This window comes from Engystomops pustulosus, chromosome 1 (assembly GCF_040894005.1).
Source record: "Engystomops pustulosus chromosome 1, aEngPut4.maternal, whole genome shotgun sequence".
NCBI classification, from domain to species: Eukaryota; Metazoa; Chordata; class Amphibia; order Anura; family Leptodactylidae; genus Engystomops; species Engystomops pustulosus.
The window spans coordinates 166,924,268-166,946,469 of NC_092411.1; the positions used below are offsets into that span (position 1 = coordinate 166,924,268).

At 42.8% G+C, this 22,202-nt stretch overlaps 1 protein-coding gene across 5 annotated transcripts in view; it reads right to left on the reverse strand.

Moving 5' to 3' along the window:
* Nucleotides 1-20,802, reverse strand: part of REXO1 (RNA exonuclease 1 homolog) — a 559,659-nt gene extending 538,857 nt beyond the window's left edge. For 3 of the 5 annotated variants that reach the window (XM_072113796.1, XM_072113777.1, XM_072113787.1), the window contains exon 1: nt 20,527-20,802. In XM_072113796.1, the coding sequence (XP_071969897.1) occupies nt 20,527-20,662 (136 nt within the window). In that variant the 5' untranslated portion in view covers nt 20,663-20,802. The remainder of the gene's footprint in view (nt 1-20,526) is intronic. The other 2 variants (XM_072113768.1, XM_072113759.1) reach the window with 1 other exon arrangement.
* Nucleotides 20,803-22,202: the final 1,400 nt, after the last annotated feature.

The following is a 22,202-nucleotide window of genomic DNA, read 5'->3' on the forward strand; positions in this document are numbered from 1 at the left end:
AAAATAAATCAAAAATGCCTATAAGCCCCATAACATAAAGAGACGTATAACCCCCAAAAAAGTCTAAATCATAACACAAACCCCACATATATAGTATCACAGTGTCCGTAACATCCTGTAGAATAAAAGTAAAATCATTATTGAACCCCTACGTCATTAAAAAAAACACCCATCAAAAAAAGTGAATTAGTCTCACCGGTAATTCTGTTTCCATAAGTCCACCATGACGGCACCTGGAGGTTGCACCTTGACCTTTGGTAGGGACAGGAAGTTGCGAAGGTTATAAGGCCCCTCCTCTGCCGCTGTTCCCCAGTGTCTTCCAAATAACCACCGGGGGTTCCAGTAGAGAGCTAGAAGATATTAGCCAGACATCATTAATAACACAGGGCAGGGTAAATATAGCCGTCCAAAGCTCAAGTCATGGCTAGAAGGTAGATCCAGGCGGTAATGTTTTGGGAATGTCGATGTACTTGACCACGTAGCTGCCTTGCAGATCTGGGAGATGGATGCTCCCCGTTTCTCTGCCCAGGAAGTAGCCATAGCTCTGGTAGAGTGGGCTGTTATGTTTTTTGAGAGACTCACATTTTGTAGCTGGTAGGATTTAGAGATGGTCTGTTTTATCCACCTAGCAATAGTGGAACTTGATGATTTCTCTCCTTTATTTTTTCCCCCAAACTGAATAAAAAGGTTTCTGCACTTTCTGAAAGATTTGGTTCTGTCTAGATAGATTATGACAGCTCTTCTGACATCCAGAGTATGCCAGAGCGCTTCCTTCTCATTCTTTGGGTTGTTACAGAAAGATGGTAAAATGATTTCCTGACTTCTATGGAAGTCTGAGACTACTTTTGGGAGGAAAGACGTATCTAATTTTAGTACTATCTTGTCTTCCGAGATGATCAGGAAGGGTTCTTTGGAGGATAGGGCCTGCAGTTCTCCAATTCTCCTGGCGGATGTTATGGCCACAAGGAAGGAGGTTTTGAGAGATAGGTCTTTCAGGCTGCATTCCGAGAGTGGTTCGAACGGAGGCTTCGTAAGGGAGTCTAGGACTAGTGATAAGTTCCATTTTGGTATATCTGATCGGATTGTAGGTCGCAGTCTTAAGACTGCTTTCATGAACATCTTCACCCACTTGTGCTCTGCTAAGGGGAAGTCAAAACAGGCGCTTAGGGCCGAAATTTGGACCTTAAGGGTGTTAGGTCTTAACCCTTTAGAAAAACCATCCTGTAAAAAAAATCAAGAATTTTAATGATATCTGGTTTGCCCGGAATCGGGGAAAGGTCCCCACACCAGGATATATACTTTTTCCAGATCTTGTAGTATATTTTGTTGGTGATTGGTTTCCTGCTTGCTATTAGGGTCTGTATAACCTGGTGAGAAACCCCCTTAGCTAGGAGCAATTCCCTTTCAGGACCCAGGCCGCCAGGTTCAGAAACTTTGGGTCTGGGTAAAGAAGAGGGCCCTGGTGTAGCAGATCCCTTCTGCAGGCAAGGAAGATGGGTCCTGAGATTGCTAGTTTTAAGAGAAGTGGGAACCAAGGTTTTTTCGGCCAGAATGGTGCTACTAGGATCACTGTCGTCCGACTCGATTGAATTTTTTGTAAGGTTCTGGAGATTAGGGGAAATGGAGGAAAAGCATATGCTAGATTTGTCCCCCATGATTGGCTTAGGGCATCCAGTCCCAGGGGGTTGTCCTTGGGTGAGATGGAAAAAAATACCTGTTTGAGTATTCTTTTTTGAGGCAAACAGGTCTATTGACGGAGAGCCCCATTTCTGGGTTAGATAAAGAAAAACTTCCCTGTTCAGGGACCATTCGTGTGGGTCCATCTTTTCTCTGCTCAAGAAGTCCGCTGACTGATTCTCTGACCCTTTTAGGAATACCGCTGTTAAGGAATCTAGGTGATTTTCTGCCCAGGAGAAGATCTTCTTGGTGACCTCCATCAGGTCCGAGGATCTTGTGCCCCCCCTATCTACGACGTAGATAGGCCACTGTGGTCACATTGTCTGACAGGATCCTGATATTTTTTACCTGGGTTTTGGGTAGCCTCTTTAGTGTTTCCCATACTGCCGATAATTCCATTAGGTTTGAGGATTGTCTTCTCATCCAAGGGGACCATGACCCCTGAAGGTAACGGTCTGGAAGAACAGCTCCCCATCCTGAGGAACTGGCGTCTGTTTGGATGATCAGGACTGGAGTCGGATTCCATGGTATTCCCTTTTCTAGATGCTGTTGGTATTTCCACCAGTTTAGAGAATTTTTGACTTCCAGGGGAATGACCTTCTTGAAGTCTAAATGATCCAAGTTCTTGTCCCAAATTTTTAATGTCCACGTCTGTAATGTTCTTACATGGAACTGGCTCCATGATACACAATTTATGCAAGCTGTTAGGAGACCTAGCAGTCTCATGGCTGAACGGACGCTGCATGATTTTTTCCCCTGGAATTTGTCTACGAAGGAGATAAGGGATTCTCTCTTGTCTTGTGGAAGAAAAGAAGTTTGGCGCCTGGAATCTAACATTACTCCTAAGAATCTTGTCTCCCTCTGGGGGTCTAGATGAGACTTTTGGAAATTTATAATCCAGCCCAGATTTTCCAGGGTTCGTATTGTCCGATCTCTGTGATTGAGAAGAGTCAGGGTCGATTCTGCCACTATGAGGAGGTCGTCCAGATATGGAATAATTGAGATTCCTTCTTTCCTCAAGAATGCCGTCACTTCTGCCATGACCTTTGTGAAGGTCCTGGGGGCTGATGAAATTCCGAAGGGCAAGGCTCTGAATTGGAAGTGGCAGACCTTCCCTTGAGGTGATTCCACCGCGAATCTTAGGAATTTCTGATGATTTTTGTGTATGGGGACATGATAGTAGGCGTCCTTTAGGTCGATGGTACACATTTGTGCGCCTGGAGGAATTAGTGGGGTAGCTGTCCTTACTGATTCCATCTTGAAATATTTGTATTTTATGTTCTTGTTTAGCCGCCTGAGGTTTATAATAAGTCGAAGGGTCCCATTTGGCTTTTTCACAAGAAATAAGGGGGAGTAGAAGCCCTTCTTTTCTTCTTCTTTGGGAACTGTAACAATTACCTTCATTGTTAACAATTCTTGAAGATTCTTCCATAGCTGTATTGTCATTCTCCGAGATGTTAGGTTGGAGACAAGAAATTTTTGTTGTGGAGGGGAGCTGAATTCTATCTGCTAACCTGATTTGATGATACTCAGGATCCACTTGTTTGATGTGATCGTTTCCCATCTGTGGAAGAAGAAAAGAAGACGCCCCCCTACCTGGTAGTCACTGTTTTTTTGATTGATGTGGAAGGTTGGAGAATAGGTCCTCGACCTCTTCCACCTTTGTTGAAGGACCAGCGGCCCTGTTTTCCTCTGCCTCTGGAGTCTTTAGGATCTTTAGAATTCCGAAAGGAAAAGTTTTTCTGGGGTTTCTTAATTTCCGGAAAACCTTTCTTTTTATCAGAGGCTTTTTCCAGAAGAGTATCCAGTTCAGCGCCGAACATGAAGTCTCCTGTGAATGGGATGTTGCAGAGCTTCGTCTTGGACTTTACATCCCCTCCCCACTGTCTAAGCCAAATAGCCCTGCGGACTGAATTAGATAGCGCCCCTTCTTTTGCTGACAGTCTGATGTTTTCTGCTGAAGCATCGGCAAGAAACCCTGTCGCTGAACGCAGCAGCGGTATCGTTTGTAGAAGGAGATCCCTGTCCGCATCTGTTTTAAGGTGGTCTTCCAATTCTCCTAACCAAAAGAACAGAGTTCTCGCTACCGAAGTAGCAGCTATGTTAGACTTGAGGCTAAGCATGGAAGATTCCCAGACTCTACGGAGTAGGGCATCAGCCTTTCTGTCCATGAAGTCTCTTAATTGGGAAGAGTCCTCAAATGGCAGGTCCGTTTTTTTCACCACCTTAGACACTTGGATGTCTACCTTGGGGGGGCTGTCCCAGGTTTCTGTCTCTTTGGGGTCAAAGAGTAACCTGTTCCTGAACTCTTTAGTGATGTTTGCCCGCCCCTCAGGATTCTTCCATTCCTCTTGGACAATATCTTTTAGGGTCTGATTTATGGGAAAAACCCTTTTCCTTTCGGATTTTAACCCTCCAAACAGTTCGTCTTGGATGGATTTTGGCTCTACCACCTCTTCCACGTTAAGCGTATTGCGTACAGCTTTAAGGAGGTTATCCAGTTCCTCATTAGAAAAGAGGTATTTTGAGGTTCCTTTATCCTCGGACACCGAGGAGACATCATCAAGCGAGTCCTTCCAAGAATAGGTAGGAGCCGCAGAGTGTTTATCATAGTCCGAATCAGTATCAAGGGATCTAAGTTTTTTAGGAGCTGGCTCTTGATATAAATCCGGATCCTGGTCTAGTTCAGGTTCGGGATTTGGCTCAGGACCTAGTCCCGGTACCGGTCGGTTTAAATTGGTAAACATCATAAGAGAGGATTGGAATTCCTCCCGCATGGCCGCTTTAAGCTCATTTAACATTGACTCCTTTTCCTGTTGTAAGGCCCTGGCTAGGCATTCAGAGCATAGTGATTTTGGATACAAATCTGATAATCTTATGTTACAGGAAAGACATCTTTTTGATTTAGTAACATATTTTCCTTTTTTGGGGTCTTTGTCTTTCTTCTCCTTGTCCTTAGGTCTAGAAGAGTCGTCCTAGGACAAGGAGACAGACTATATTAAAATCCAAACAATAATGTACAACAAATTTTTATCCCCTTTAAGCGAAGTTTTTTGGTTGTACTCACGGAACCCGGGACAATGGGGGAAGAACCAAGGTCGTCCGCCATAGTAAAGGATATTTCCACAGCTTCAGTAGTGAACTCGTTGGTGGTATAGAGGCTGACACAAAGCAGGAAGCACTTTTAAACTTCCCGCCACCTTCTAAGCCAATCAGATGGCTTCTTTAACGGTCACGTGACCCAACCCGGAAGTCGGGCGTACTGCGCATGCGCGAATCGGCCGGCGATACACGGCCGTCGCGCAGTACGCACCGGCGTTCACGGGAGGCAGTAGCTGTGGGAGGTAGCGCCCGGAAGCCGGGAGGCACCTCATCCAGGGTCCGGAGACCCATGCTCCCCTCGGCTTCAGCTCCAGGCCGCAGGAGGAGGGGAGCCAGGACACGTCCTGCAAGACGCCCAGCCAGGAAGGGAGGTACAGCCCCCGCTCGCGGCCAGTCCTGGGGGGTTTCTAATATCATCCCCCCCCCCCCAAGGGGAGAGACGAGGTCTCGCAACCCTGACCCTTGGTAGGGACAGGAATACACTGGGGAACAGCGGCAGAGGAGGGGCCTTATAACCTTCGCAACTTCCTGTCCCTACCAAAGGTCAAGGTGCAACCTCCAGGTGCCGTCATGGGGGACGTCATGGAAATGATTATTTTTACCTATTCAATCTTTCAAAAAATGCAATAAAAAGTGATTAAAAAAAAACATACAGTATATACTTGAGTATAAGCCGACCCGGGTATAAGCCGAGACCCCCAATGTTACCACCAAAAACTGGGAAAAACTATTGACTCGAGTATAAGTCGAGGGTGGGAAATGCATTGGTCACAGCCCCCAGGTAGTATATAGCCAGCCCCTCCTCCCCAGCACTTTATATATTTTTTTTTGTTTTTTTTTTTTTACTCACCCTCCGATGTCGGCGCGTCCCGTCTTCTTTTTTTCCCCCGCAGCTCTTTTTTTTTTTTTTAAAGAATGTTATTTTTCCTTTTCTGAGTGGGTTAAGACTCTGCTTATACACAAGTATATATGGTATGTACTCCAGAATGATACTGGTGCAAAGTACAACATGTCCCACAAAAAAAACAAGCCATCAACCAGCTCCGTAGCCAAAAAAGTCAAAATGTTATGCCACTCGGAAGACAGCAATACAAAAATGATAGATTTTTCCCCACATTAGGGTTTTATTTGACAAATTTAGTAAAACGGAAGAAGATATATTCAAGTCTGGTGTCCCCGTAATCGTATCGACCCAAGTGTCACATGGCCCCAATAACGAAAAAGCGAAAACTTTATAGCCTACAAAAGGAGGCAACAAGAAAACCAAAATCCTGGCAGCTGCAGGGCGCTTCTTCCCCTCTGCGCCTTGCTGTGCACCCATAAAATAAGTCACGGCCACATGTGGGGGGGGGGGGGTCTCTGTACTTGGGAGAAATTGCAGAACAAATTGTATGGTGGGTTTTCTCTTTTTATCTTTTGGAAATGTGTGAATTTTAGGGCTCGACCATTCTAAATTTCACCTCCATTTTGATTCAATTACAATGAAGATCTCAAAGGGTTAACGATCTTCCTAAAAGCGGTTTCCGCTTCCTAAAAGCGGTTTAATGGTGCAGATTTGAAAATGGGTTGATTATATAGGGGGTTTTGATGCTTAATATGTAAAATTGCATTCAAAAACAGTATTAATCCCCAAAATGGTTAATTCTGAATACAGGCGGTCCCCTACTTAAGGACACCTGACTTACAGACAACCCATAGTTACAGACAGACCCCTCTGACCTCTGGTGAAGCTTTCTGAATGCTTTACTATAGTCCCAGGCTGCAGTAACCAGCTGTAAGGTGTCTGTAATGAAGCTTTATTGATAATCCTTAGTCCCATTACAGCAAAAAAAAATGTTTAAACTCGAATTGTCACTGGGGACAATTTTTTTTTGTCTGGATCTACAATTATAAAATATACAGTTTCGACTTACATACAAATTCAACTTAAGAACACACCTCCGGACCCTATCTTGTACGTAACCCGGGGACTGCCTGTATATATTCGATTTGTAAGCCGCGTGACATCAAAATAATTTTTGATATGTCTGGAAATTTTTATGAAAATGTAAAGTAGACATGGGAAATGTTATTTTCTCCTATCATGCAACATTTACCACTAAAATGAAGTAAAACATGTGGGGGGGGGGGAATCTCAGAATCGTTTTGATAAGTAACAGTGTTAACCATATAAAGAGACGCATATCAGAATGCAAAAAAATGGGGCTGAGCCTACAAAATGTCTGCGTCCTTAAGGGGTTAATAGAATTTTTCTTTGTATTCGATTTAGAATTTAATACTTCCTGTCTAGTCTTCTTATTAAGAGAAGAGGAAATCTGAGAAAGGGATTTTGCTCTGTAGCCCCTCTATTTTAATCCAGGCGGTCCCCTACTTAAGAACACTCGACTTACATACGACCCATAGTTACAAACGGACCTCTGGATATTAGTAATTTATTGTGCTTTAGTCCCAGGCTACAATACATAGTTATAACAGTTATCAGAGGTGTCTGCAATGAAGCTTTAGTGTTAATATTGATTCTTATGACAACCCAACATTTTTAAAATCCAATTGTCACAGAGACCAAAAAAGTTCTGGCTGGGATTACAATTATAAAATATACAGTTCCGACTTACATACAATCTCAATTTAAGAACAAACCTACAGACCCTATCTTGTATGTAACCCGGGGACTGCCTGTAGTGGAAAATGAAAAAGTAAAATGCAAGTTGAAATTATTGCAAATTAGATATTCAATAAAACGGTTTGTGTCATACTGAGGACCCATCCAAATAAGCAGACCATCATCAATATAATGGCCGTAGCATTTTATGTATTCGAGGAAAGGATTGCTATCCATCTAAAGTATATTATCTACCCAAGACAACATTTTGTCAAGTAAAGAATTGTTACCAGCGACAATTGGTCTAAAACTCGGGGGAAATGAACCCTTGTGTTTTTTTTGTAGAAACCTTTTGCCATTAGTCTTCTTTTATTTCCATTATTTGTTTTAAGTTTACATTTTTTTTTTTATGGATGCGAGAAGGTTTGAAGTTTTAGTAGCAAATGTGTCAAATGGACACATTCAGAAGGAAGTTGTGGCAAATATACATCCCAAAATGTATGTCCTGCTTCTTCCGAGTATGGCAATACCAGACATGTGGATGTCAATAGCCGTTTCATCGCACAGCGATGTCCAGAATAGAGAAAGTTCTATTGGGTTTTTGGAAGGCCAATTTGGCTTCAAATAAAAGTGGACTTTAACTTTATTCCTTGTGCCTTTCGTTGGAAGCTGGAAAACAAAAAACTTTTTTCTTTTCTGTCATTTTCGCTTACTGGCTTCCCAACCCAGGTGTCCGTGCATCGCCACTCCTATCATCTAGGTGAGAGAAAAAAAAAAAAAAAAACACACCTTCTTTCTTTTGATTTGAATATTGATGTTAGGTTCATAAAATGGTGTCACTTGTGGGTGTATATAGTACAAAAGCCTTTATAGGGCACTTCCAAACTGAATTGGTCTACAAAAATGTTGAATTTTTCAAATTTCATGAAAATCGGAGAAGTTGCTATTAAAAATTGAAACCTTCTCACATCCGTAAAAAAAATGGAAACATAAAACAAATTATGGAACTAAAAATCAGAGCAATTGCAAAAGGTTTCTACCAAAAAAAAATTTTTTCTACCTAAAAAAATTTGTGGTGTGACTAAAAAGAAGAACATTTTAAAAATTTTGAAAATTGTAATTTTTTTCAAATTTTTCCTACATTTTTTGAATTTTTACCCCCCCCCCCAAAAAAAGGAACAGATTACCAAAATAATACCATCATAAACAACAAAGTCTCAAGAGAAAACAATCTCAAAATCACAGGGATAATCTAAAAATGTTAAAAAGTTATTACCACAGGAAGAGTCACTGGTAAAAAAAAAATTTTTAAAAGGAGTTGAGAAAATTGTTGAAAAATAAGAAAATCTGTTGTAAATACTTGTGTAAAAACTACAAAAGTGCTTAAGGAATGATACCTTTATTGGCTAGCCTGAAAAATGATATTTGGTGCAAGCTTTCAGGGCACACATGCCCCTTCTTCAGGCATGGATACAAATGAAGCACTGAGAGAAAAACACAACATTTGAGGAATGTTACAATAAGATAATTAGTACATATGGTGAGACTCAAGATAAGCTGGGGCAATAAAACTGGAGGTTAATGTTACACAGAGAAGGGTTATGGGGAGGATGGGGTGGCCTAGGATGACAGGGGTCTGGAGTTAGTCTCTTGTGGGGATTGAATGTAATGAGCCATAAACCCAGGAGCAATATTGAGGCCTTGTGTCAGTGACTGGAAGGTCATCATCAGTTTGAACTCCCAGGTTTTCCTTTCTCTGTTGTCCTTAAAGTCACCTTTCAGTACAAGGACCTTAAATCCTTCTCGCTGTGGCCTGGTCGTTTTCCCACAGCTTTGTCCATCCCCTCACTTATGGCGTGTCTGTGAGAATTCATCCTGCTCTGAAGTTTTTGTTGAGTCGCCCCAATGTATATATTATTTTTGCGACACCTCATGCACAGTATCATGTACACAACATTGGAGGATCTACAGGAGAAAGTGCCCAGGATTATATACTCCTGTTGGGGATGTGGACTGTGCTTGATGATAGAACATGCCACAAGAGGGCACTTCTTACCAGGAGATTCCTCATGTTTGGTGGCTGTTTGTAGGCAAGGATGGGTAGAGGATGGGTAGGTCTGAGAATATGTCCTTTAGCCTGTTGTCCTTATGAAGAATGGCTTTGAGATCTGCTGCAATTTTCTTCAAAATCTTCATTTGGGAGTTGTACATGACCACCAGGGGAACTCTGCACTTGTCCTCTTTCTGTTGTGGATCTGCATCTATAACCAGGGGGTGATGCCCCTGTTGCAAGTTGCGGTCCCCTACTTAAGGACACCCGACTTACAGACAACCCATAGTTACAGACGAACCCCTCTGCCCTCTGTGACCTCTGGTGAAGGTCTCTGGATGTTACTATAGTCCCAGACTGCAATGATCAGCTGTAAGGTGTCTGTAATGAAGCTTTATTGATAATCCTTGGCCCCATTACAGCAAAAAATTTTGAAACTCTAATTCTCACTGGGGCAAAAGAAAAAAAAAAATTTGTCTAGAACTTCAATTATAAAATATACCGTTTCGACTTACATACAAATTCGACTTAAGAACAAACCTTCGGACCCCCATCTTGTATGTAACCTGGGGACTGCCTGTATGTTCTTTTTAGTGATAGAAGGTGTTGTTCTCTATCCTCACTCTCTAAGCAGATTCGGATGTATCTCAGAGCTTGGCTGTAGACAATAGATTTCATGATAAGTTTTGGATGAAAACCTGTAAGTTTTTGATAAATTGTAGTTTGTATGCTGTTCTCCTCAATGTATATGGTTGTGTGCAGGAAATGTACCTTAGATTTTGAGTAGTCCATGGAGAGTTTTATGGTAGGATGAAATTTGTTAAACCTTCTGTGGAAAGACAACAGTTCATCCTCATATCCTGACCAGACAATAAGCAGGTCATCAATATTGCGGCAGTATGCTAGAGGTTTAGTGGTGCAGGTTGTAAGAAATTCCTGCTCTAGTTTTGCCATGAACAGGTTGGCATACTGTGGTGACATTCTGCTTTCCATGGCACTTCCAATACATTGCAAGTAAACGTCCTCACCAAAGGAGAAATAATTGTGATGCAGTACAAATCTGGTGAGCTGTAGGACAGGTTCTGTGGCCATGTTGTTCTTCTGCAGAAAGTATTTACAGGCCGGTATACCATCTTCATGTGGGATGTTGGAGTTGGAGGGATGCAACATCCATAATTGCCAATATTGTGCCATCTGGTAGTGGACCCAGGTTGGAAAGTTTGCGGAGGATGGTCGGTGGAGTCTTGGACATAGCTAGGCGTCTCCTTTACTAAAGGTTTTAAAATATTCTCCAACCAGCCAGAGATCCCTTCAGTTAGAGTTCCAACACCAGAAATGATTTGTCTCCCTGGATTGCAACAGTTTTCATCCAAATCATATCAAGAAATCTATTGTCAACAGCCAAGCTCTGAGATACATCCGGATCTGCTCAGATAGTGAGGATAGAGAACAACACCTTCTATCACTAAGAAGAACATTCTTGCAACAGGGGTATCAACCCCTGGTTATAGGGATTCCGAGGCTCAGCCTGCTTGAATACTAACAGAAAGAGGACAAGTGCAGAGTAACCCTGGTGGTCATGTACAACCCCCAAATGAAGATTTTGAAGAAAATTGCAGCAGATCTCAAAGCCATTCTTCATAAGCATAACAGGCTAAAGGACATATGTTTGGTGGCTGTTTGTAGGCAAGGAGGGGTAGGTCTAGGAATGAGGAATCTCCTGGTAAGAAGTGCCCTCTCACTACCTACACAGACAGGCACTTTTCCCTGCCACAACAAAAGATGATAGAACATGGGCACAAGTCTTGCATCAAGCACAGTCCACGTCCCCAACACACCACAGGAGTACAAAATCCCGGACACATTCTCCTGTAGATCCTCCAATGTTATGTACATGATACTGTGCATGAGGCGTTGCAAAAATAATATATACATTGGGGAGACTCAACAAAATCTTCAGAGCAGGATGAATTCTCACAGACACACCATAAGCGAGGGGGATGGACACCCCTTTGGGAAAACACTTTTCTGGACCAGGCCACAACAGAAAGGAAAGAGAGAATTAGACTCACCGGTAATTCGTTTCCATTTAGTCCAACATGACGGCCCACCTGGAGGATTACCCCTTGACCTCTGCAGGGACAGTAAGAAGAGAGGTTAAATGTCCCTCCCCCTGCATTCCTCTCCAGTGTCTACTAAATAACTACACCAACAAAGATGCAAGAGGTTTATTAATATGTTAATTCATACACAACAAACCATACAGTAATGATTTTAAGGGTTGGGAAAAAATTCCAGTCCATCATGTGGGCTAAATGGAAAACAAATTACCGGTGAGTATAATTCTCGCTTTCCATGACAACCCACCTGGAGATGTACCAGATTAGGAAATTTTAGGGAGGGCGTACTGCCTGTAGAATTTTTCTACAAAATGACAAGTCTCTGGCAGAGTGCAAGTCCAGTCTAGTGTTTGGCGAAAGTTCTAGTACTGTACCAGGTTGCAGCCTTGCAGATTTGTTCCAAAGATGATCCAGCTCTTTCCACCTAGGAGGTGGTTACTGCCCTGGTGGAGTGGACTCTGAGATTTGTTGGTGCTTCTAGGTTCTGAAGGATGTGGCACTCCTGGATAGTCTGTTAAATTTAACGTGCAATGGTGATTTTTGATGCCTTCTTCCCTCTATTTTTTCCCTGGAATTGAATAAATGCTTGAGGTTTTTCCGTCAACTATTTGTTATATCCAGTGCAGGACTATTCTCCTCACCTCTAATGTATGCCAGCTGACTTCCCCTGGTGTTTTTGGATTCTGGCAGAAAGAGGGGAGAATAATTTCTTGACTAAAGGGAATGTCTGTTGTTACTTTCGGAAGGAAACTGGGATCAAGCATCAGAGATCCTGTCCTCAGATTTTTAGATAGTGCTCGGATTTCAACTAGTCTCTTGGCTGTTGGAATGGTTTCAAGAAAGGCAGTTTTAAATGTAATATTCCTAACACTTGATCTTTCTAAGGGTTCAAAGGGTTCTTACTTAAGACCGTTCAAGATTACAGGCAGTCCCCGGGTTACATACAAGATAGGGTCTGTAGGTTTGTTCTTAGGTTGAGTTTGTATGTAAATCGGAACTGTATATTTTATCATTGTAATCCCAGCCAGGACTTTTTTGGTCTCTGTGACAATTAAATTTTAAAAATGTTGGGTTGTCATAAGAACCAGGATTAACAATAAATCTTCATTACATACACCTGTGATAACTGTTACAGCTGATTATTGTAGCCTAGGACTAAAGCACAATAAATTACCAATATCCAGTGGTCCGTTTGTAACTAGGGGTCGTATGTAAATCGGGTGTTCTTAAGTAGGGGACCGCCTGTATTGATAATTCCCAAGGTAGAGACTTTTTGGGAATGTTAGGTCCAAGTCTGGCGGATGCTTTTAAGAATCTTTTTACCTCCCTATGTTCAGCCAATGAGACGTCAAAATAGACACTGAGGGCTGAGACATGGACTTTTAGTGTGCTGGTCTTTAGGCCTTTCGACAGACCAGCTTGTAGGAATTCCAGGATCTGCTGTATGTTAGGAGAAGACAGGTTAGGAATTCCAGGATGGCAAAAGAGAGAAAATCTTTTTTCCAGATTTTTAATTAGATAGCTGAAGTCACCGGTTTCCTACTTGCCTGTAGTGTAGAGATGACTTTATCTGACAGACCTTTGGCTCTCAGCATCTGCTTCTCAGGATCCATGCAGACAGTTGGAATAATTCTGGGTTGGGGTGGCAGACTGCTCCTTGATATAAAAGATCCTTCCTCTGAGGTAGAAGGATTGGGTCTTCCAAAGCCATGTTCCTTAGTGCTGGAACCCAGCTTTTCTTTGGCCAAAGGGACATTATTAAGATGACCTTGAGATCTTCCTGCCTTACCTTATGTACTGTCCTTGGAATTAACTGGAAAGGAGAGAATGCATAGGCCAGTTTCGCCTGCCAGCTGTGGCTGAAGGCGTCCAACAGTTAGTCACGACTGGTCTTCTGAAGAGAAAAATAATGGTCAACCTTCTTGTTCTCTTTGGTAGCAAATAGGTCTATTAGAGGGGTTCGCCATCTTTTTGTTAGACATCAATCGTGGGGATCCAGGGTATGTCTGCCTAGAAAGTCTGCCTCTTTGTTCTCTGACCCTTTTAGATGAACTGCTGGGGTAGCCAATTGTAGCTGTGTTGTCTGAAATTTTTTTTTTAGATTTTTCCCCCGGAGTTGTACGGAGAAGGTTTTAAGGGTTTTGCAGACCGCCTTCAATTCTTTGTAGTTCGAAGACCTTTCTTCTGCTTGGGACCATTGACCTTGGACCAGTTTCCCTGGTAGCTTTGCACCCCAACCTGTCCTGCTCACATCAGTCAGGACAGTTGTTACCGGCCAGTTGTTCCACATTAGGCCTCTGGTTAAGTTCTCTGGTATGTTCCACCAGTTCAGGGAATTCTTGACGTAGAGGGGAATCTTTATTTTCCTCTCTAGTTGATTTATATTTCTGTCCCAAGCCATAAGGATCCAGTTTTGAAGGTCTCTTGTGTGATTTTGAGACCAAGAGATACATGCTGTACAGGCTGTGAGAAGTCCCAGGAGTCTCAGCTTCCCTGACTGAACAATATGGTCTTTTCTGGAACAATGTTACCTGAGATATTAGGTTCAGAGATTTTCCTTCTGCTAGGATAGAAGATTGATGTACAGAGTTCAGAAGAATTCCTAGGAATTTTAGCCTGGTGTTGGGTTGAAGGTTTGATTTTTCGTGATTTATGATCCAACCCAGTTTTTCTAAGACTGCTATGGTTGGGTTCCTTTGTGAGGTCATTTCTTCTTTTGAGGTGGGTACTAGAAGAAGATCGTCCAGGTAAGGAATAGGAATTCGCCTGTGAAGGGTATGCCACATAGGTTAGACTTTGATCTGAAGTCTCCTGACCACTGTTTCAACCAAAGAGCCCTTCAGGCTACATTGGAGAGGGCTCCTTCTTTCGCCAAAAACCGGACACATTCACCTGAGGCGTCTGCGATGAAAGTGGTGGCTGATTTCAACACTTTAGAGGAAGGCACTCTAGAAGTTTTTCCTTTGAGGCTCCAATGATGATCTAATTTTCCAGACCATTTAACCAACACATCATGGTCCTAGCAATCGAGGTAGTTGCAACATTGGCTTTCAAATTAAGCATTGCTGATTCCCAGGTTTTTCCAAAATGCTATCCGATTTTCGGTCCATAGGATCTCTAAGTTGGGTCGCATCTTGGAAAGGTAGGTCGGTTTTCTTTACTACTTTCATGACTTTGACGTCAACTTTTGGGATTGAATTCCATGACTTTGATTATTCCTCATCAAATATTAGTCGATTTCGGAATTCCTTAGCTACAGATATCCTCTTTTCCGGCTCATCCCATTATTGCTTAAAAAGATCCTCCAGCACATTTGCCGGAAAGACCCTTCTCTTTTTCGCCCTCAAACCGCCAAAGAGCTCGTCCAGTACCGATTTAGTTTTTATCGGATCCTCTAAATCCATAGTTTCTTTCAAAGTTTTTAGCAGAGTCTCCAAGTTATCTAGAGAGAAATCTACACTCACCGGCCACTTTATTAGGTACACCTGTCCAACTGCTCGTTAACATTTCATTTCTAATCAGTCAATCACATGGCGGCAACTCAGTGTATTTAGGCATGTAGACATGGTCAAGACAATCTCCTGCAGTTCAAACTGAGCATCAGTATGGGGAAGAAAGGTGATTTGAGTGCCTTTGAACGTGGCATGGTTGTTGGTGCCAGAAAGGCTGGTCTGAATATTTCAGAAACTGCTGATCTCTAGGTTTTACAGAGAATGGTCCGAAAAAGAAAAAACATCCAGTGAGCTGCAGGTCTGTGGGCGGAAATGCCTTGTTGATGCCAGAGGTCAGAGGAGAATGGGCAGACTGGTTCGAGAAGATAGAAAGGCAACAGTGACTCAAATTGCCACCCGTTACAACCAAGGTAGGCAGAAGAGCATCTCTGAACGCACAGTACGTCGAACTTTGAGGCAGATGGACTACAGCAGCAGAAGACCACACCGGGTGCCACTCCTTTCAGCTAAGAACAGGAAACTGAGGCTACAATTTGCACAAGCTCATCGAAATTGGACAGTAGAAGATTGGAAAAACGTTGCCTGGTCTGATGAGTCTCGATTTCTGCTGCGACATTCGGATGGTAGGATCAGAATTTGAAGAACATGAAAGCATGGATCCATCCTGCCTTGTATCAACGGTTCAAACTGGTGGTGGTGGTGTCATGGTGTTGGGGAATATTTTCTTGGCACTCTTTGGGCCCCTTGGTACCAATTGAGCATCGCTGCAACGCCACAGCCTACCTGAGTATTGTTGCTGACCATGTCCATCCCTTTATCACCACAATGTACCCAACATTTGATGGCTACTTTCAGCAGGATAATGCGCCATGTCATAAAGCTGGAATCATCTCAGACTGCTTTCTTGAACATGACAATGAGTTCACTGTACTCAAATGGCCTCCACAGTCACCAGATCTCAATCCAATAGAGCATCTTTGGGATGTGGTGGAACGGGAGATTCGCATCATGGATGTGCAGCCGACAAATCTGCGGCAACTGTGTGATGCAATCATGTCAATATGGACCAAAATCTCTGAGGAGATCTCTCAGCACCTTGTTGAATCTATGCCACGAAGAATTGAGGCAGTTCTGAAGGCAAAAGGGGTCCAACCCGTTACTAGCATGGTGTACCTAATAAAGTGGCCGGTGAGTGTAGATTCTGATTTTTCTCTTGGACTTCTAAGATCTGTTCCTCCTCTCCCTCTTGGTAGGAACAGAAATCATCGTCCTGATCCGAATCCACCTCCTGAATGGATTCAGGTGCTTTGAATCTCTTGGTGCTTTGTCCCTCAGACAAGAGGGGATGCAACTGTGCTTTTTTTCTTCGGACTGGAGCGTGGATCTTAGTTCATCCATAAAAGTTGTCTTTTCTTCACGCATGAAGTTATCTACACGGTCCTTACATATTGGTTTCTTAAAGCACAAGTTGTATCTGTAAAAGGACACTGGAGTTCTATACTTTATTATGCAGTATAATGATTAATATCACTACCTTGCTCCATTTACAATATTCTACATCTTCTGTTTCTGTGCTGTACACTATAATTTACCACACTCAGGGTTAATACTAGAAATATTTATTAACACACTAATAGTATGCAATGTTAAACACAGTACCTACAAAACCCAACCCACAATGCGCACACACACACACACACACACACACACACACACACACACACACACACACACACACACACACTTAACTATCCCTACTATTAGAGATTGGAGGAGGAACAGGGAAATTTAGAGATGGATTAACAGGAGAAATAGGGTAACAGAGATGGGTTAGGGGAGGTTAACAGGGATTAATAGGGGGACAGATTTACAGGTTAAAAAGGAGTTCTACAGGTACTCGGCAAACTCTGGAAGATGTTATGGAGTCTTCTCTGTGGTGATCCTCTCAGATTCCCTCTCCCTTGCTAGCTGGTGTCCAGGGAAGATTTCTTCCTTACTTATCCTCAACTACCATCCCCTTATACGTCTCTGCTCTGTCCCTTCCCCCAAGATGGTGGACAACAGATGTATAACCCTTACTGTCCTGTATATCCAATACAGGATGTGTATTTAGTCACCCATCCAGCAGCCCTTAAAGGAAACCTACCAGTTCGAGTGGTAGGGGTAAGCTGTAAATACCGAGCACCAGCTCAGGGTGAGCTGGTGCCGAAGCTTACTTTCGTTAGTGTTATTAACCGCTGTATCACGGTTTAAACACTTTTTAAAGTTTATAGCTGAAGCTGCTTCGGCGCTGCCCGTGACCGTGCGACGTCTCCGGTACTTCCTATGTAGGCGCGCACATGGTCGTGTGCACGCACCACCGAAGCAGCTACAGCTATAAACTTTAAAAAGTGTTTAAACCGCAATAGAGCAGTTAATAACACTAACGAAAGTAAGCTCCGGCACCAGCTCACCCTGAGCTGCTGCTCGGTATCTTACCCCTACCATTTGAACTGGTAGGTTTCCTTTAAGGTAGGAATAACAGAGATCCTGGATTGCCATCCTGGGATAGAGGTGTGAAGTGTCTCTAGATAACTGGCCCTTGGGAGTTTCCCATAGTAAAAGGGGGTTGACATCCTGTTGTCCAAAGATATGAGATTTCCCTCACCACATTCTAAATCCATGAGTAAGAAAGCAGGTGTGTTCTTTCCCAGGGGAATGGAATAGGACGTGTGTGTGTGTGTGTGTGTGTGTGTGTGTGTGTGTGTGTGTGTGTGTGTGTGTGTGTGTGTGTGTGTGTGTGTGTGTGTGTGTGTGTGTGTGTGTGTGTGTGTGTGTGTGTAAAATATATATATATTTTTTTATTACACACAAATACCTATGTACATGAATAGACACTTGCCTTTAAAGTATCTTTTAGTTTGAGGAGTTTTGGGTTTGGATTTATCATCCTTCCTTTCCTCCTTTTTCTTCTCTTTCTCCCTTTTTTCCTAGGCGAGAGAAGAAGCTACAATATAGAAGGGGATGTATGAGATACAGGGGCCCCCCCTCCGCCCCCCCCCCCAAGAAATCCCCTGTCGAACATACAGAAGTATGGCTCATTACATGGACTCCGACATGAGACTAACTCATGCATATACCTATGCATATAACGCCTTTTTTGGGCAAAGTTACTGTAGGGTTCCAGTACACATATATACATTTATCTTGTGCTCTCAAGATTTATCTCTATACTTATTGAGGCGAATACATTATTCATTGACCACCACCGCTTTTGTGTGTTTGTTTTTGTGTATTTTAGGTGACGATTTTAAATTGTTTTGTCCTTTTTGATTGCTTTGTGGAAATAAAGATTGAAGATTTTATTCTATTGTTTCATGTATTTTGACTTTATTACTGTGGTCCTGTATGCTATTATTGGTATTCATTTTGTGGATAGTATAGGGACTTCTTAAGTTGAATTTGTATGCAAGTCAGAACTGTATATTTTATAATTGCAAGTTCAGACAAGTTTTTTTGGAGTCTGTGACAATTGGATTTTAAAAATGTTGGATTGTCATAAGAACCAGGATTAATAATAAAGCTTAATGACAGACACCAATAGTAACTGTTATTGCCGTTTATTGTAATCTGGGGCTAAAGTACAGTAAATTAGCAATTACCAGGAGTCCGTTTGTAACTAGGGGTCGTCTGTAAGTCGGGTGTTCTTAAGTAGGGGACCGCATGTAGTTCAATTTTGTCAGTAATATGTTCATTTAGCATTTTAAGGGTTAATCCTCACGCCCTCGTGCTTTATTTTTTTATAACTTTTATTATCAGAATATGTAAATTTTCTGTAAAGCGGCTACTGGAGCGTAGAGTAGCCGGAGCTGAGGCTACATGGCGCGGCTACTCCACGCCCCAGTAGCCTCTTTGTTCCTTCTACCAGAAATCTTCAGCGCACAGCTCCACGTGGCTGCGCGCCATCGTCCAACAAACCTGCTGTCTGCGCAGAACAGCTGCCTGTGTCTGCGCAGCTCCGGAGCAGTGACCACACAGACGCGGGCCTGCTGTTCTGCGCATGCGCTGACAGCAGGTTTTTCGGACGAGAGCGGGCAGCTTTTGGGTAGAAGGGGCGTGGAGTAGCCGTGCCATATAGCCTCATTTCAAAATGTAAAAAAAAAAATTTATAAAATATTAAAAGTTCAGATCGCCCCCCTTTCCCTAGAACTGATATAAAACATAATAAACAGTAAAAAATAAAAAAAAAAAAATCACATTAGGTATCGCTGCGTCCCAGAATGCCCGATCTATCAAAATATAAAACGGTTATGGACGGCGGTGACCTCCAGAATGGCAAATGGTGCCTCAAATGTCCAAAACGCGACTTTTACACCTTTTTACATGACATAAAAAAAATTTAATAAATAATTATCAAAATGTTGCACATTCCTCAAAATGGTAGCAATGAAAACAGCTCCGTACACCAAAGTATGAAAAGGTTAATAGCGTCAGAAGATGGCAAATTTTTTTTACACATCCGTTTTTTTTTTTTTAAATGAATTCAAACCTGTATAAATTTGGTATCAACACGATTGTACCGAACCAAAGAATAAAGTAGAGGTGTTGTTTTGAGCGAAAAGTGAAAGTCGTAAAATCTGAGCCCACAAGAACATGCATATGCATTTTTTTTTTCAATTTTTCCGGCTTCCCACTACATGTAAATAATAAATTACATCACAGGAAAGTAAATTTTTTCTACGCACAAAATAAGCCCTCACACAGCTCTGTACACGGAAAAATGAAAAAGTTATGGATTTTTGAAGATGGAGAGCAAGAAATGAGCTGAAATACCCTGCGTCCTTAAGGGGTATATAGCCAGCCCATCCCCCCTCTTGTACTATATACACACCCACAACTATATCGGGTAGACGCAACTACCCAAGCGACTCAGTAGACTCCGCTCAAACACAACAGCCCGCTCAAAATATACATCTATACTGGAAAGTTAAAAATAAAAAAATAAATTAAAAAAAAAAAAAAAAAATGTATAGTGAAACGTATTAAACACTGCAAACAAACCACATCTAAAAGCAGCTCGGGGTTTGCCATCTAAGCTTATAGCCTTTCTGCGGGACAGTAACATCCACTCAAAACTAGCAGTACAGATTACAGGGGGCCCACTTCTGAAACTGACAAGCTCCAAGAATTAGGACTTCCCCAATAACAAGGACACTAGCTTCTGTTCCTGAAACATACTTCACCACATAAAGATGATATGACATAACACAGGAGACACAAAGAAACATTTTTGGTATGTAGAATGCATAAATCCGTCTCAAAGCAGAACCTGAAGAAAATAAAATTAATGAACCTGGGCCAACCTATTCACAAGCAATGACTTTCATCAAATGCAGACATTAATCAAAACGTTGTAATTCCCACGTATGTACGAATAAACGGAAATGCCACCCACACAAGCATGCAAAACACCATACAAACCGGGGCAAGCATGTGCAAACCAAACAATAACAATGCTGTCATTACAAGAGAAGGAAAACTCACCCGTCCCATTTCGAGCCTTTTCACTGCCCGCAGTCACGATACCTCTACCACCATGCTTGAAGAGACAGTGCGGACGAAAGCAACTGTCTCGGAACGGGCACTGTAGTCCTCGGAAGTAACCAGTATTCTTGAGCATCCTTATCAAGTACGATAAACAGTCACCGAGACAACCAAAATGCCGCCATATTTGACATTTGAGCAGAGAGGGGGCGGTGATTGAAGCGAGGCCTGCTAGGGACTTTTCTCACAACAATCCAGAGCACAGAGTCTACCACAAACCGGAAAAATAGGACTTTCTAAAGTAGCAACGCACAGCGCCGCCTGGCGGCTCGGGGGCCTTGGTTAAAAGCTATACAGAAAGTCTTATAACCATAGAAGGGATGACTTCCTTTATTACAAAGCTATCTTCTTTAAGCCGTGTTCTAGTAGAAGTTATCTTGTTAACAGGTCAGGGCAGTGTGTCACGATTTTATAACCAACCATGGGACGATATTAATCTTAATAACTGCACTCTCATTCAGCAAATTCTATCGGTTTCTGTGACTAGATTAATAATGACACTTTGGGACATCTTCATTCTTTGAGAGGAAGCCACCCAGTACCAGCTAACAGGTCCCAGCGGCTTCCTCCTGTAAACTCCGTTGGTGCACTAAAGGTGACAGCACTGGCACGCCATAGCTGCTGCGGTTACGAGGTGCATCCTGAGCACGTGTTTGCAATACAAGTTCTATGAAGTGTTCACTTCAGCATATTTGCATACCTCCCAACTTTTGTGGAGGAGAAAGAGGGACAAAATGTTTTTACCCACAGAAGCCACACCCTAGCCACACCCCCTAACCACACATCCTGGCCACGCCACTGCTCATACCTCCAACGCATCCACTGGCACCAATGTATATTTATGTATATAATTGGGGGGCATATTCCACTCCCCCTAGACAACGAGCATGTCCCCCCCCTAGACAACGAGCATGTCTCCCCTAGACAATGAGCATGTCCTCCCCTAGACAACGAGCATGCCCCCCCCAGACAACGAGCATGTCTTCCCCTAGACAACGAGCATGTCCCCCCCTAGACAACGAGCATGTCCCCCCCCCTAGACAACGAGCATGTCCCCCCCCTAGACAACGAGCAAACGTTATATCTGTCATATTTATACAAGTTTTTGTATTCAGCTATATATTTAGATAGGTATATATCAGGGGCATCGCTAGGCTAAAAGATCAGGGGCTCCAGCCCTGGATCAGCTGGACTCTTGTCCCACTGTCCGAGTCCTCTCCCCACTCTCACTTCTTTCCGTGTCCATTCCGGACGCAGATAGAGGCGAGTACTGCAGTGGAGCTCCGTCCTTCACTACAAATTGCTTGAGACATGATGACATCATTAAACCGGGTCTCCTGCTTCTACCAGCTAACTACAGTGCTAGGAGCCGGAGAAGCGGTGTGATGACGTCACAGTGTCAATCCCGAACAGCGAGGAGAGAGGCAAGAGAGGAAGACAGGAAAATAGGTGAACATTAAAGAGGACCTGTCACCCCATTTATCGGCACTAGGAACTGCTTACTAAAGTAAGCAGCTCCTAGTGCTTGAACAAACGCCGCAGTGTTAGAGTGATAGCATTACCGGAAACCTCCGGTAATGCTATCTAACACTGCGGCAGGGTATAGTGTAATTGTC